Source organism: Tachyglossus aculeatus, chromosome 21, assembly GCF_015852505.1.
Source record: "Tachyglossus aculeatus isolate mTacAcu1 chromosome 21, mTacAcu1.pri, whole genome shotgun sequence".
NCBI lineage: Eukaryota > Metazoa > Chordata > Mammalia > Monotremata > Tachyglossidae > Tachyglossus > Tachyglossus aculeatus.
In genome coordinates, this window is record NC_052086.1 from 61,279,022 (window position 1) to 61,296,683 (window position 17,662).

General features: G+C 44.0%; 1 protein-coding gene across 1 annotated transcript in view; it reads left to right on the plus strand.

Moving 5' to 3' along the window:
- Positions 1-17,662, plus strand: part of MAD1L1 (mitotic arrest deficient 1 like 1) — a 588,396-nt gene that overhangs the window by 308,865 nt on the left and 261,869 nt on the right. The window contains exon 13 of the mRNA XM_038763361.1: positions 16,704-16,792. Coding sequence (XP_038619289.1) covers positions 16,704-16,792 — 89 coding nt within the window. The remainder of the gene's footprint in view (positions 1-16,703; positions 16,793-17,662) is intronic.

Below are 17,662 nucleotides of genomic sequence, written 5' to 3' on the forward strand. Positions count from 1 at the left end.
GTGGTGAGAGTAAATGCCTTGTTGCAGCAAACATAATTCCTCTGTTTTTTTTTCCCCTAGTGATATCAATTCTATTCAGTGTAGTGTTTAAAAGGAAGTTGAGAAAATGTTCTGGATTAAGTATTGTCAGCAGGAAATTGGGTTCTTTTCCATCGTTAGTGTGTTCTTCTCAGGCTGACCCTGCTTTTGCTCCACTCTGAAGGAGTAGGTGGCAGCCCTCTGGCCCCAGGATTTCCCAGACACCTTGAAGCAGTACAGGCTCTGCTTACCATGAAAATTCATATCTCCATCGGTAGGAGTACCTAATTTAATGATATAGCACCCCAACACCCACCCCATCCTGATGGTTTACAAAAACCATTTCCTGTGCTCTGCCCTAACATTCCTTTGCTCTTGATTGTTCCAAATAGCAATGCAGCCAGAATGGAAGGAATTGCCCACTCTTGCTTCACAGTTCCTTGGGCACTACATTACAACAAATTAATGAGAGAAGGTGCTATCTCATAATAATAATTATGGTATTCATTAAGCACTTACTCTTTGCCAAGCATTGTACTAAGTGCTACGGTAGATACAAGATCATCAGGTCCCTCATTACCTAGTACTCACAGTCTGGAGGGAGAATAGGTATTGAAACCGCATATTGCAGATGAGGGACCTGAGGCACAGAAAAGTTAAATGACTCACTAAAGGTCACACAGCAAACAATTGGTGGAGCCAAGATTAGAACCCAGCAACTCTGATTCCTTTGGCTAATCCTCTTTCGACTTGGCCATGCTGCTACCAAGTGTAATCAAACTCCCCTCACTGTTTTCAACGTTGGGAGTGCTCCCATCTAAGTTTTGAGAAGGCCTGACCCTGAAATCTGACAAAAACCTTTCACGGGATTCTGGGAATGACTGTTTGAACATTTGTAGGATCCCACAAATGGCCGAGAGAGGGTTGGCTGTTCATTTAAACTTGGTTTTATGGAACTTTTACATCTGTTCAATTGCAGTGATGCCCAGCCACTTGAAGTTCTTTACTTTAAAGTAGTCCTGCTATTTTGTTTGGTTGTCCAATATGCATATCCCAGTGGGTATCGAATAAATTTAATAGGCTGGTGACACAGACCTTCAACTTAGGCAACCTTGAGGGGGTGGTAGTGATAAGATGGTTCTCAACTAGATGCTAAGAAAGCAAACCTATACACACTTAAGACTGCTTTTCACAAGAAGAGTTCATCATCAGAGTCATCAACCAATCTAACACCAGACTCCATGCAGTAGGAGGTTGAGAATAGATTTTTCATGGTTAGACTTCAGCTTCCGAGAATAGGCAAGGAGTGGTTTATTGAGTTGTGTGTCTGATTGCTCTGGTAACAGGTGAGGTTTATGATTCTTCCATATCATGTACTACCATTTCTTATGATCATCTCCTCTAGTCTTGTTGAAACCTTCTTTTTCCCTCTGGAGGATGAATTGGATTGAATTGAGTATATATTAGTCTGCCAAAGGAGAGGGGAAAGTGGCTTTGAATGATAGCACTTTATATGACATGCTGAAACTTAAAAAGTCAATGGAATCACTTACGTAGTGGTCTCTCACACTAGAAGATGCCATTTATATATTCAGCTGTGATATATTCATGGAGATATCTTTAGTCTTCTAATTTCAGTGTGTTGGGGACTTGCTCAGTCATGTCCTCAGCCTCACTCTTGTATTGGAACCAGTCTTGGGAGAGGGGTGGGATGCAGCAGTTCTATTTCTCCAACCCCTAAAATTTCCTTCCAGCTTGTATCGCGCCTTCCCAGTCCCCTATTTGTTGTTCATTAGATGCCACAAGGGTGGCTCACATAATAATAATAATAATAATAATGGTATTTGTTAAGCGCTTACTATGTGCCAAGCACTTCTCTAAGCAGTGGGGTTGATATGAGGTAATTAGGTTATCCCACATGGGGCTCAAAGTCTTAATCCCCATTTTACAGATGAGGTAACTGAGGCACAGAGAAGTTAAGTGACTGCCCCAAGTCACACAGCTGATAAGTGGTGGAGGCAGGATTAGAACACACAACCTCTGACTCCCAAGTCTGGGCTCTTTCCACTAAACCATGCTGCTTCTCTTATGCAAGGCTTCTCTCTCTCTCTCTCTCTCTCTCTCTCTCTCTCTCTCTCTCTCTTTTTCTCTCTTTCTCTCTCTCTCTCTCTCTCTCTCTCTCTCTCTCTCTCTCTCTCTCACAAACACACACACACACACACCCCACCACCACCACCACCACCCCGCCCCCCAACCTCTGTGTCTGTTTCAAAAGAAGGAAATTCTATGATATATATATATATATATATATATATGCATCTGTGTGTTTGTGTGTGTATGTATACACATGTAATGAGACTTGTCCTATTCCTTGGGCTACACTCTCAAAACTTGAAATCAAAAGGATGCTACAGTAATTATGTATGGCAGAGGGGTTTGCTTTTGGATTTTTATCTCTCAACCCAAACCATTCAAAGAGGGGTAACTAACTCCTTGGTCTTCCTGATTTCATTGAGATGCTAGGGGTTGCCCTGTGGCTTAGTGGAAAGAGCTTGGGCGTCAGAGGACATGGGTTCTAATCCCGGCTCTGCTACTTGTCTGCTGTGTGACCTTGGGTAAGTCACTTCATTTCTCTGAGCCTCAGTTACCTCATCTGTAAAATGAGGATTAAGACTGAGCCTCAGATGGGACAACCTGATTACCTTGTACCTACCCCAGTGCTTAGAACAGTTAGAACAGTGCTTGGCACTTAGTAAGCTCTTAACAAATACCATAATTATTATTAATTATCATTATTCTGGCTGTTTTCACTCCTACTGCTGGGTGTGTGTGAAAGGGCAAGTGCTTCTTTGCTACATTGACCTACTGATTTGATCTAGGCATCCCCCAAGATCTAAACTCGCCTTGAAATTTTACCAATATGGTGATCTGACTGGGTTTCGGAAGGTTAAAAATTAAGCCATTGAACATTGCCTGGATGAGCGAGAGGAGAACTCCGGAAGAAGTGCCAGATCTTGATGTATCTGTAGAGGATCGAAGATCATAAAGCACAGCCCTTTGTTTGACCTTTGCATGAAGAATGAATGGGCTTCCATCTCCCTTTTGGGGGAATCACTTAATTGAGGCTGACAGGGATTGGTTGTGTTACAGGCGCTGTCAAGAGGTATTTTATTTCTATGTGAATATTTCATTAACCTCTTAAGCCTTTTTGTATTAAATACTACAGCTGTTAGACTACAGCCAATTGGTGCTGCTTTCAATTTTAAATTCAGATTCTGAGGTTTCTTTCATCCTTGCCCTGTTCCTCCTTCCCTGCTGAGGCTTTTTGCACCAGTCTTTGGTTTAGTCAGTGCTCTGCCCACCTCTCGATCCCAAGGGTGCCTGACAGGTTTGATGGGACTGAAGCTCAGTTCAGGCCATAGCCCACAGGTTCTTGAGGTTCTAGGGAAGTGTTTCTCAAAGAGTCATCGTTCTAGCTTGGCATGCAGTCCTCTGCATCATAGGTTTTTTTTTTTGCGACCAAATCTTTTGGGCCAAGATTAAGCTAATAATGAAAAACTATCAGAATCTCTTGAAGCATTCATGGTATTTCAAAGGACACTTGCTGTCTCTTTGTGTGTCTCAGTTTTTATGTCTCCTATTTTGCCTCTCTGTATTTCTCTCCTTGGCTTCACTTGTCTTTTCATCTGTGAACATATGGAAATTCTCTAGTGGCCAAATGCAGTCAGGGTGACCCCATGGGAGGAAAACCGTCTTTTGAGGATTTTTTGTGTGTTTCTATCTGCTCCCTCCCTCCTTGATCTCATTTTGGTCGCTTTCGTCTCTGTTGCTGCTGCTGCTGCTGCTGCTGAAGTGCCTTGATATGGCTGGAGCCACAGTTCCTGGGGATACAAGGCTGGGATGGCATTGAGGTCCCTGCCAACTGCATTGCCTCTACACTGGCCCTCAGAGTCTCTTTCTGACTTGGGCCCAAGCAGAGGATTCACAGGTGTCCATTTCCCTCTTCCTCCAACCTCTGCTCCTCTCCCCTTTACCCCCATCCAAGTGCTTCTTTTCTCAGGGACGTAGTTTGATCCCTGAGGTGGGGAAGATCACAGGGCTAGATGATGAGGGTAAAGTACTCTACTATGGGGGTTGGTAGAGGAAGGTCATTCCAGACCCATTTTCGTTCTTTGTTGCACTAGAGCAGCTGCCTGGCTTACTCCACCTCTGCCCATCTGTATTTTCTCTGTCCGAAAGCTCCTAAAAATTCATGTATTTTTCCCTCACTGTTTTCTGGGGCCCTGCAGGTCACTGACAATTCTGCGGGCTGATAAATTTTCTTCTCTGTTGCTTGTCTGAAGAATTTAAGGCATCTTAGTGAATGGGGTGAGTATTGAAGGTGCCAGTGCTGGACTGAATTGTCAAAGATGGTGAAACATTTTATCCTGGGCCAAATGCCTTGGTTGACGTGCTTCTGTTGGCAGAAATTGAGGGTTAGCTAAGTGTTCCATTTCCTCTTTCCACATTTGGCTAACCTGAAGACAAAGCAGTATTTCCCTTACTTTGGTCAGGTAACTTGCTGTAATTCGGTGTTGGGTAGTTCAGCCTTTTTTATTGTAAGCAGCTTGTCGGGTCCTCTGCAGTCTCTCTGCTTCCATTGCTCTCGTAAGCAGGGCAAAGAGAAGGACTGTGTCATTGTTTTAGTCTTGGTTCGGGTCTCCCCGCTTCCATTACTCTCGTAAGCTGGGCAAGGAGAAGGACAGTGTTGCCGTTTCACTTTTAGTTCCTTTGGCATTTATTCGCTTGTCTGTGAACATCAACAGTTTTCTTATCCCTTAAGGGAAGACGCCAGTATTTCCTGGAAAGATTGTTTGCCAGAACCTAAGTAGAAGTGGCAGGGCTGAGCCATGAGGAGCTTGAGAGCCAGAGGATGTGATGATAATGATGCATCTTTTTTCTTCTTCAGAAGAGATAGGGTGGGCAACTGAGGGCATTAGAGCAACGGACTGTCCTAGATTTTTCATGTGGCCTAGTGCTTTCTCAGGGCCTGAAACTGAACACAGACTGCTAAAGTTCTCTGAAAGTAATAAAGAATTGAAAAACCGCATCTTCTGATTAGGTTCTAAACGGAAGGCAACAGAAGGAAGAGAAAGGTGAAGAAACAGAGAGGCATGTCCTGCTGTTACTCGATTGGTTGAGCCTCTTGAAAAGGTCAGGGCTGCCCCAGGTAGAGCTCTAAACTGGTTCCCTGAAAATGAAGCAAATTGAAAGAGAACTAAAGTACTGCTTCCTGTAGAAAATGGTGTCAAGTGCCCTGTCACGTATTTTTTTACAAATATTTTTAAATAGTGATATGAACACAACAAATCTAGTTAGCTCAAATAGCAATGGCACCAATAAAATGTTTTGAATTAGATAAGAATTATTAGTAATTACGGTTTTTGTAAAGTACTTGCTATGTGTCAAGCACTGTGCTAACTGCTGGGGTAGGTATAGGATAATCAAGTTTGACACAGTTTTTGCCCCAAATGGGGCTCACAGTTAAGCAGAGGGGAGGATAACTTAATTCCCATTTTGCAGATGGGGGAACTGAGGTCCAGAGAAGTGATTTGCCCAACGTCACACAGCAAAAAATGGCCGAGCCAAGATTAGAACCCAGGTTCTCATACTCCCAGGGCCATGCTCTCTCCAGTAGGCCCCACTTTTTATATGTATCTGGATAAATATTCACAACCTTTTAAGCCAAACAATACCTTGCACTAACATTCTTATGCCAAATTGTGAATAAACAGCTGTTGAGATGGGCTTTAGGCTTTTAAAGTTGGGGTGGGAAAGAAGACACTATCAGAGGAGGGAGGCCTTACTTTGCAGTGACTGCAAAACACTGCAAAATGTGCTACCGTTGAAGAGCATTATACTAGGCGATCTGTAGTGTTCCAGGAATTTAGCCAGAGAGATCGATTGCAGTTAGGCCCACTCAACTAAAGGTCTACAGAGCTGTGAGGTGAGGCCTGACAAACAAAAGCACCCTCAGCTCCTTGAGCAGAGTCCTTGGCTTCATCTACCAGTCAAAGTTGACCCCAAGATCCCCAACCATGGGTTGCTGGAATGCAGCCCATCGCATCATGAGGTAATGCCTGTAACAACACAGTGTGGTTGGGCAGGGGATATACACAAGCAAGGAGGCCCAAAACAGAGTTGTGAAGGCAGAATGAGGCATAATCTCAAGCACATAATGTGACAGCTAATTATAATAATTGCCAGGAGGCAACAGTAGCAGATAGGACTGGACCAGGTTGTCTCACTCAGAGAGTAGTTACTTCCTCTGTTTAGACTATGAAAGAAAATCGGCTTTCAAAGATGCAGATCTGAATATGACACGCATATGATGTGGGATCAATCAACAGTCTTGTGTACGTCCTTTTATATTCTATATCAGGCATTTTTGCAGCTGTGAATATTGGTTATATATTAGAATTTAAAGAGGTCCTGCAAAAGACAACATTTTCTCTGACTGTTCCTGCATCCTCTCATGGAGTGTACTGACTGGTCTCATTCAGAAAGCAGGTTTAGGACATATTCTCTGCAAACCATTTTAAGGGTATATGAGCGGGTGGTTTTCCATGCAGGTAGCCCTTTTCAAAAAGGCCCCCTCCATAATGACAGGCCTCCCTCCCCTTTCTAACTTGGCAGCCCTAACTTTGGCAGATTGAATATCAGGCTTGACAGAAAGCCTCCCATTAAATATAGGTGGACAAGCTTTCCCAGCCTAGAAACGAGGTACACTGAAGATATTCGGTTTAAGTGTACAGCAGGATTTGCCTTATGTTCTTTACTTAGAGCTGTTCCACATCTTCCTCCATCCCCCTGGGGTGGAGCTGTGAAGGGGATGAATAAACATCTTAAATAAGCATTTAATGCCTAGAAACCAAACCCACAGTCTAAGCAGAACTCTTTGCAGTGGTCCCACACATCCCAGAGAGGGAGTTGGGGGCTCAGTGGCCGCTCGTTGACTTGCCAAAAGGATTCCTGTAACTTGTTTTTCACTGTTTTCCTGGTGGGAGGCTTCAAGCTCCACGTGTGAAGCTGTCCTCCCTCACTACTAGGAAAGATAGAAACTGCCTCATAAGCAACCTTCTCCGGCGGAAGGGAAAAAACTGGGGGGGGGTTAGGGGGTTGCCTTAGGCGGCCAGTGGTGACAGCCCCTTCTCCCTTGGTGCTTCATTCGTTTGTGGCAAGCGCTCCTAGTAATTACGCCTCTTAATTTAGGAGAGCGGGTAGGAGAAAGGAATATAAATTTGTGTATTAACTTTAGAGATTGGAAATGGGGAGAGTGAACCTTCTCTCCAGGAGATTATATTTGAAAATGAAATACAGTGACATTCGGTATAAACTTGAAAAATTGCTCTCTTTAGCAGCCGCAGGAGAAAAAGGATCATGTGTTGACTGTATCAGAGAAGGATGGAAGTTGAAAAGTTGTGCATAACCTGTGTACATACATTAATGTTACATTGTATATTGTGGTATTGGTTATGTGCCTACTAAACACTGGGGTGCTTAAACAAGACAATCAGGTAGAACTCAGTCCCTTTTCCTCATGGGGCTCTCAATCTAGGAGAGAGAACAGGTATTTCATCCCCATTTTACAGCTGAGGAAATTGAGGCCCAGAGATGTAAAGTGGCAGAGGTCAAGCAGCAGTCAGGTGGCAGAGCCAGAATTAGAACCCAAGTATGCTAACTCCCAGGCCTATGCCATATCTACTAGGCCATGCTGTGTGTTGTCTCTGTGTAAATATAGTCAGTACTATAAAAAAAAATAAAAGCTTTCATTCAGAAACTGGTTTCTGGAAGAATGCCTAACCTTTAAACCTTTTTTCTCACTGATTAAAAAAAAACTGGAGACTTAGTTCATACATAACATTAGGTGGTACAAATAGGAGGATTCTGGGTTAGATCTGATCCAATTAGTTCTTGTATTTTTAAACATCTATAAATACAGGATTTTTCAATGAAGTGTGAAATAGGTAGTTTTAAAGTGCGGCAGTTGTGTATCCAATTTTCTTGCTTCTTGTTCTCGTGCCAAACAATAGCAACAAAGATCTTTTTCCCCTAGCGGGGAAGGGAAAAAAAGCTAAGCCTTTTGACCTATTGCTTAATGAATTCCCTGGCATATTTTAGTGCTACCTCCGAGTGAGAGATGAGATGTGAGATTCCTCCAGGAAGGTGTTTGGGGCTGAGAAGGGTCTAGCTACAGAGGGAAATAAAAGTTTGGTATTTACATCACTCTTGTTCCATTAGGAGCGTTGGGTGTTTCTTCTTCACAAACCTGTCTATCTCAAGCAACCTGGTAAAAGCTTTCTTGAAATGAGAGGGTTCTTTCTCAGACTTTCAGCCCGTGAAAAGGATGAGTGGGCTGAAATGAGCCCCTAGAAGTGGCCCTCCACAGGCTGAAGGAGTGCTTCCGCTCTCAGGAGTAGACTCTAAGCTAGATGTGGGCAGGGAATGTGCTTACTGTTATATTGTACTCTTCCAAGTGCTTAGTACAGTGCTCTACACACAGCAAGCGCTCAATAAATGTGATTGAAAGAATGAATGAATGAATGAATGAATGAATGAATGAATGAATGAATGAATGAATGAAAGAGTCTGCAGGCCAGAGGCACAATTCAGGTTGGGCCAAGGAACTGTCCAGCAATCAAGTTTCCCAGCACTTCTGCCCAGAGTGCAGGGGTCAGCTCTGCGGTCCCTTGAGGGCACTCAGCATTTAGGTCAAAGAAACATCTTTGAGAGGTGTCTGGCCTTTTGTTACAGCAAGCAAGCAGAGCCTGCTTTCAGAAGAAGTGAAGGAGATGGGTGGAGTGGATGTCCACTCCATGTTGAGAGAACAACATGTTCTCTCTCCTGCACCTTGAGATTGAAAGGGTGAACAGGTGTCATTCCTTGGTTACTTAATAAGTGTGGGGAGGGGAAAGAAACCTGGGCTCCTTGAATCTTGGATTACAGGCAAAGCAGGGGGCGAGCTGGAAAGCAAATGAGAACCATTCTGAGTTGTTTCCATCAGGAAGGCCTGCAGGCAGTGTGACTGGAATAATTGATGTCTAGGGTATTTTGGTGGCAAGCTGGGTATTTCGTGTAAAGATGATCACACAAGTCATGCAATGGCCTCTCTTTTCCATCCAGCCATCTAGCAGCCTGCGCCTTTCCAAGCCTAACTTTTTTTTTTCTTGTCTATTTAAATATTTATGTATTCAAATACCTCCTTGAATTGTATTGAGACTCGGGAGTAAACACAACCCCTGGATCCACCTTTTCATGCCAGCCCCATACAACTCTCTTCTTATTTAGCCTGGGTGAATTTTCACCCACGTTAGCCCATTGTTGAGTAAACAGATTTTTTTTAATGGTTTCACTCTTTCCTTCTTTACAGCTCCAGTGCACTCTCACCTGCCCATAACCATGTAGTCCAGGTTGTTAGCTTTACTATAAGGCTACAGAGGAACATGAAATTGGGGCCAGAATGCTTCCATTCCCAGCGGGAAGCTCCCGAAAGCATTTTCATATCTTTTGAATACAAATGGGACAATAACTCTGGCTGGCTATTTTGGGGGGCCAAATTAGCATTTATTGTAAACAGGGCATATGCAACCTCTTATCTGTACCTGGCTCTTTTAATGGCTCTGCATTTAATCAGAGTTAACAGTGCAGCTGGGTAAATTGAATTTTAAAGCTTCTTGCTACCTTTCTCCACCCTCACAGCCTAGACAACATACAAGTTGGTTATTTATGCTTTCTCCATGAGTGTGGGATGGTTTGGCTGTTTAATCAGCAGATCTCCTTGACTCACGTAGTTTGAGCGTTAGTCCTCAAGCTAGAGTAGAGAACTTGCATCAGCACAGACCTTGCTGAAATGGGATCCAGCAAGGTCTGTGCTGGCCCCTTCGGCTGAGGTCATCATCCAGCATGTGCTCAGAATGAGGTTGTAGAAGGGGAGGGGATCCTGGAGAGTGAGGTCCAACCGACCAGGGCTCCCTTTCATCTCCCTGATAGTGCAGTAGGAGGTCCAAGCCTGGATCGGTGCTCAGAGACTGGAACCTAGATCAATTATTTGAGAAAAGCCAAGGGCATAAGGGGGCGGGAGGGAAGGGGAGAGAAAAGGAGGGATGAACCCAGAATTGGAGATGGCGGGGAGGGGAAAGACAAATTAGAAAGAGAAACAGTAAAGTGGGGAGGGAGACGAGATACGAGAAAGAGGGGAATCAAGGAAAAAGCAAAAATATGCAGAGGTGAAGAGTATAGGAAAGTGCTTGCCCATGATCCTATAGGAATCAGTTATTTGGTAGGTCTCATAGCTCTTACAGTGGTGGAAGGAGGATAAAGGGCTCTGAAAGAGGCAGTAGGGTGTGAGGGTAGAATAAGTAGGCCAGAGATGAGGGTGGCTTGGAGCAAGCAGCAGACTTTTTGTCTTGTCTTTTATGTTTCTTCATCTTCCTTCTTTTCTCTGGTTCCTTCATGGTTCCATTCTTCCATTCCATCGTCTAGAGAATTTAGGAGAGTTATGAAGTATCAGAGTTAGAAAGTGGCAAAAGTGCTACTGAATTTTGAATAACCCTGCCTGATCCACAATCTTCCAAAGCTTCCATTTATTCTTGCCCTTGTCTTTTTGCATTGTTGTTCTGTTAATATCATTTCACCTTTTCTTTCTGTCTGTGACCAACACCTGGCTACCTAATTCCTAGATCGTGAGCATCTTGAGGACCAGGGACCATGTCTTATTGTCATCTGTGTACTTTTTTCCCGATGCTTAATACAGTGCTTTTCTCACAGTTGGTACTTAATAGATAACTGTTCCTAGTTACTGCAAATGGGCTAAAGGAAAAAGGTCTTTGCAAACTTAGACATAAACCACTGGGAATACCCTGAAGTGAAAACAGAAAGAAACAGCGTGTAGAGCCCTGCACTGATGGGGCTATGCTCTGGGCCCATTTTCCTGCAGAAGGAGTTGGGCCGGACGTCCCTGAAAATCTGGCTTGGATGTTCTACACTGCCATTATATCCGTCTTTCTCCATTGTTAGGGGAATGGGGTGGGGCAGGGGGAGAGAATATCCATTACATGGCAGTGGGACTACACTCATGCGTATCTGATGAGGCTGCAAATATGCAAAGTGCTCATATATTTGTGTCAGCAGGCCCCTGAACTACAACTGGACTGGGTTTGGACTCGGGTATTCTGGAGTTTTTTCCACCTGGGTGGTGTGGGACCAGAGCCAAATTGAGGTACAATCAGGCAGCAGAAGTCTGTCTCAAGTTAGGCACAGACAAGAAAAATACTTTAACTGTGGGAACTGTAGGGTGGGAAAACCAAGGTAACATTGCAAATTGCCCAGTCAAAGTGATAACTAGTCTAGTAGACAGAGCCCGGCGCTGAGACCTAGGCTGAGCTCTCCATCGTCCATCATCCTGTGGTTATAGCATTCTGATGTTGGTAATTCTGACCCTTCCAGTGGGCTAGTAGAGAGTACACCCTGGTAGTATTATTCTGTGGTTTTGTGGTGGCAATTTCACTCTCTCAGATCTCAAGGATCCACAGAGCTCCCTAAAAGAGCCAATTTTTCAGCTACCTGCCTTGGGCCTGAAAGAGTTAATTCTCAGCAAAATGTGAGCAGTAAACTTTTCTGGAAGTCCCCCTTCCTGCCATATCCTTGCTCTTCCTAATGCTCTCACTGTTTGCAAATCTCCCTGCCTCCTATCTCTCTCTCCAGTCCCTCTGTCACTCAACTGCTCAGATTATTATTCTAAAAACATGTTCAGTCCATGTCATCCCACTCTTCCAAAAGCTCCAATAGTTGCCCATCCACCTCCTTACCTTCAACTTTAAGGCACTCAATTAGTTCTCCCCCTCCTATTTATCTCACTGGTCTCCTACTACAACCCAACCCATTTATTTCACTCCTCTACCACCAACCTATTCTCCATTCCTCGATCTCATCTGTCTTGCCACCGAACCTTTGCCTAAGTCCTCCCTCAGGTCTGGAACTCCCTCCCTTTTCATATCTGACAGTCCATCACAGTCCCCACCTTCAAAATCCTCCTAAAATTACATCTCCTCCAAGAGGCCTTCCCTGGCTAAGCCCTGGTTTCCCAATCCACCCTTGTCTCCCCTCCCCGATACTTGGCTGTGTACTTCTTAAGTATTGTGATATCCCAGCCCTGCAATACTTATGTACGTATCCCTGTACTCTATTATTTCCCCTATCTGTTCTTTATTTTAATGTCTCTCTGCCTAGAGACTGTAAGCCCCTTGCGGGCAGGGATCGTGGGTACCCATTCCTAAGTGCTCTTTGATTTCTAATCACTGAATACCAGTGATTGGTGGATTGATTGATTGATCATCTTTCTGCCTGCTCCAGTAGACTGTAAGCTCCTGGAGGCTAGTCAATGTGAGGTTTGCTCCAGTTATACCGTCCCAATCATAAGCGGGTTGCTCTCAGTAGATGTTCAATAAATACCATGGATGATGATGGTGATAACAGTGAGCGAGATGAAGTGTCTGTCAGTTCAGAGATTTTACAGCACAGAGTAGGAGTTTATCACCTCTACTTTCAGAGTATACTTGTCTAAATTGAGTTTATCAGCACAAATTATCATGATCCTAATTTCCATTTCTGATGGAGTCAACTGAGTTGCAGAGGGGGATGTAACGGGAATGTGCTCTTAAGCATATCAAGATAGACATCAACCTGCTATTAAGACTATCAACAGTACCCCTGTGATTAACTTGTCTGTCCTAAGTGGAATAGGAAAATAAGGGCTTCCACAGTGATTATCTTTTCGAAGCTTCCTCCTGAAATCTCCTCTCCCTAATAAACAGTCCCCTGTTCAAAAATCCCTGCTTGTCCCCCCACCAAGGAAGATGGTGATTTATCTGGGCATGTCAGTGAGCAGGTGGCAGTGGGACTCAAGGCCGAGCGTGCTGAATGGGTGATGGATTATGTGTTTACCAGCCCTCCATCTCTAAATGCCATCCCTGCACAACCCCCCAAAAAGCTGCCCAGAATCTAATAACTAACATCAACCCAACCTTCAGTGGAGATTGAAAACGGGGTGTGTAATGAATGTTTCACTGATACGAGCAAGTTGAAATTGAGGTAAACTGCCAGTCTCTGGTTCCTCGACTCACATCCCACGGACTTATCTAGAGAGGCTGTTTTCCAGCTTTATCCCGGCCATCTACACTGGGCCAAGCAAGGGACAAAGATAAACTCAGTAATCTGAAAACTGAAGGAAGCATTTCTCATTTGTGATAATCCTGCTTGGCCTGCTAATATACATTAACGTTTTTCCAGCAGGATGGCACAAGGTGAGCATTGATTTGTTTTCCTTTGGCTTAACAGAATCAGGGCAGATTTTTGCAGGTAACAAACACGTGGAGGCATGAGGTGGCAGCCCTGATTTTTTTTTTCACCCAGAATCTCTGGGACCCCCAGCTCATTCTTCTCAAAGATAAATGGAAGTCATCTCTTTTGCGTTTTTGTTATTCAAGCCCTACGTGCGGTTATGTCTTAAAGGATTTCACAAATACTTTTATGTCCTGGGGGCTGGGGGAGAAAGGCAGCTCCCCTGCAAACTCTCTTCTCCCTCAGCCACCATCTTCAGCCACACCCTTGCAAACACTCAGCATCCTGTCATAGTTGCAGAGCCTGTTTCTTTCTGGGTTTCCTATGGGCCTCCTTTCTGATCTCCCATCCTCCTGTCTCTCCCAGCTTCAGTCTATACTTCACGCAGCTGCCCGGATTATCTTTGTACCGAAATGCCCCGGGCATGTCACTCCCCTCCTCAATAATCTCCAATAGTTGCCTGTCAACCTATGAATCAAACAAAAACTCCTCACTCTCGGCTTCAAGGCTGTCCATCACCTCACCCCCTCCTACATCACCTCCCTTTTCTCCTTCTCCAGCCCAGCCCGCACCCTTCGCTCCTCTGCCGCTAACCTCCTCACTGTGCCTCATTCTCACCTGTCCCGCCATTGACCCCTGGACGTCCTTCCCCTTGCCTGGAGTGCCCTCCCTCCACACATCCGCCAAGCTAGTTCTCTTCCTCCCTTCAAAGCCTTACTGAGAGCTCACCTCCTCCAGGAAGCCTTTCCAGACTGAGGCCCCTTTTTCCTCTCCTCCTCCCCTCCCCATCGCCCCCCTCCCTCCATCTGCCCTACCTCCTTCCCCTCCCCACAGCATTTGTATATATTTGCACATATTTATTACTCTATTTATTTTACTTGTACATATATACTACTCTATTTTATTAATGATGTGCATATAACTATAATTCTGTTTATTCTGATGGTTTTGACACCTGTCTACTTGTTTTATTTTGTTGTCTGTCTCCCCCTTCTAGACTGTGATCCCATTGTTGGGTAAGGACCGTCCCTATATGTTGCCGACTTGTACTTCCCAAGCGCTTAGTACAGTGCTCTGCACACAGTAAGCACTCAATAAATACAATTGAATGACTGAATGAATGAATGGGGCAAGACCATTGGGAAGTCCGACCAGAAGCAGCTGAAATGAATAATAGAAATCACCACTGCCACTGCCATCTTGCCTTCCCAAAACAGTCTGGGGCGTTCTCCTCTATGGAGTGATTATTGAAGAACTTTATGTTATAGTTATTGTTGATTCAATGGGAATTATTGGGCTGGGGGTGAGTGGTTTGAATATCCTTCCATGACTGACTTTTTTTGAGACAGATTCCTTCATTATTATGTCCAGTAGTAGAATCCTTCACACCCATGTCACACATTGCACCTTGATTGTGTGCTATGGCAACTTTAGAGTTTTTAATACATAGTACTGTAATAGTTGTAATCTCAGTAATGGTATTAAGAGGCTACTTAATGTAATGCAGGGCATGGTATTGAGAGCTTGGGAAGTACAAGACTAGTTGCCTGCCCAAAGGAGCACAGGCTTTGGAGTCAGAGGTCATGGGTTCAAATCGTGGCTCTGCCAGTTATCAGCTGTGTGACCTTGGGCAAGTCAATTAACTTCTGTGCCTCAGTTACCTCATCTGTAAAATGAGGATTAAGACTGTGAGCCCCCATGGTACAACCTGATCACCTTGTAACCTCCCCAGCACTTAGAACAGTGCTTTGCACATAGTAAGGACTTAAAAAATGCCATCATTATTATTATTATTTCACTCTAGTAGAGTATAGTGAGGCAGGGGCTGGAAAGCATGTTTACACAACCATTTCTTTATACAGTGAATCTACTTGCCACCATTCTGTGGGTTGTGTTATATCAGAATAGGCCTCTCTGTGGGGAAGAACATGTTTTCTAATTCTTCCATTCTGTTATAGCCAAGTTAAGTAAAGAAGAGCTATGCAGCATCATATAGTGAACACTGATAACAGTAACAGAAAAACAACCAAAAAGCTGATGAGATCAAACAGTTTGATGTTCAGCTGACATCATTCATTCCACTAGGATTAATGAAATGAGAACCTCTTACCTTCAAAGAATCACTTGAAGATGAAATTGAAGCTTTCCCTTGCATCAGTTGCCCCTCCAAAATTAGAGGATGAGTTTGGAAAAGAAGGTTAGCCTAGTGAAAAGAGTATGGTCTGGGGAGTCAGAGGACCTGCGTTCTAATCTCAGATCTACCGTATAATAATAATGATGGTATCTGTTAAGCGCTTACTATGTGCCACACACTGTTCTAAGCACTGGGGTAGATACAAGGTAGTCAGGTTGTCCCACGTGGGGCTCACAGTTTTAATCCCCATTTTACAGATGAGGTAACTGAGGCACAGAGAAGTTAAGTGACTTGCCCAAAGTCACACAGCTGACAAGCGGCGGAGCTGGGATTGGAACCCACAACCTCTGACTCCCAAGCCCGTGCTCTTTCCACTGAGCCACACTGCTTCTCTGTATTCTCCATGTGCCTGCTGTGTGATTTTAGGCACTGCTTGCCACAGGGTTAAGCATTTTACCAGTGCCACTGTCATCATTGTTGTTGTAGTTATTGTGATTTGGAGAGTTGAGAAAGAGCTTGAGCCAAGTAGAAATGAAAATCTTTTAACCAGCAAAGTTAGCTTTAAGGTTCAGGGATTTTCAGTATATTTGATACTAAGGGATTTGTCTTTTCATTTTCTGTTCACAGCTAGTGGTTATCTTGGTTCTTTATTTGTGGATATTGAGGGTAATTCCTTATCATCAGAACTGGCAGATGAACTTGGATGTTTTGGCCCTGAATAGCTTTTGAAACGGTTGTTTCTTCACTTTAGCAACAAAACTCCCCCTTTATGTATGCTGGACCACCGCTCACCCCACCTTCAAAGCCTTATTAAAATCACATCTCCTCCAAGAGGCCTTTCCTGACTAAGCCCTCATTTCCACTTCTCCCTTCTGTGTCGCCTATGCATTTGGATCCTTACCCTTTAGGCAGTTGATATTCACCCTGCCTTCAGCTGCATAGCAGTTAGGTACATATCTGTAATTCATTTTAATGTTCAGCTTCCCCTGTAGACTGTAAGCTCCCTGAGGGTAGGGAATATGTCTACCAACTCATATTGTACCTCCCAAGCCCTTAGTTCAGTTGTCTGCCTACGGTAAATTCTCAATACATACGATTGATCGATTGATTGAAATACCATCATTATTATTCTATCACCTCTACTAATCTGTCCTCCTTTATCTTTTTTGCACAGCTGGAGGTGGAATTGAAGATCCTAAAGTCTCAGATGAACACCACCAGCCAGAGTGTCTTCGTTTCCAGCGAAGAGGTGAATGGTCTCAGGTAAGGAAGATGATCAGAAGTTCCATCGCTGTGGTTATTTGACTAAGTTGTACAGAAAGGAAGGGCGGAGTAGGAATCCTTGAATCTTGTCAAATACAACCCCGTTTCTTATTTTTGATCCATTTCCCACAGAGCTTTTCCTACAACAGTGAGGAAATAACCTCTAGTTCTTTTGGGGAATAGTGACTTTCCTGACCTTTATTTTCTGGTTTGCCCACTAATTCACTTCACCATTAGTGTCTGGAAGCTGTTCAGATATTTTCTCCTCTGCTGCCTTTTTAATCATGCATTCCATTCATTTAACAGCAGCCCTGCAGGATAGCTTTGTTGGGATGGTGTGTGATTTTCACTGGGTCATTTCTTAGGCCTTCACTTTGGATTCCCTGCAAAACCGTGCAGAAAAGAGCAAGCTGGAATACTTATTTTGTAGAGCCTTCCACTGGGACTCCAAGATGCTACCAGCAAAAGAGAAACAAGAAAAATAACTCTTCTCCTCCCCCGGCTCCCTTCATCCCCCAGACTGGTGTACTGTTTCACTAGGCAATTGAGGGATCTTTGTGAATCAGTGAGAGATTTGTTGAAAGAAGTTGCAAAATACCATTTGAGCAGCTGATAGCAAAGTACTTACAAAGACTCCAGCAAAATCAGATGACCTCCTCATCTGTGTACTGGGGACTTACAGTTTCCCTTTTGATGTAGGTTAAAGGGTATCAGACAAGGAAGTTTATTCCAAGCCTTTTCTTATTCCTTCCCCCACCATCTTCTTCAGCGCATGAGGTGCTGCTGTTCTTGTGGTTACTTTTGGAAAAGTTTCCCGGTCCCTTGTAGTGGAGTTGAAACCCTTACGAGAAGTGTAAACATTTTTGTCTT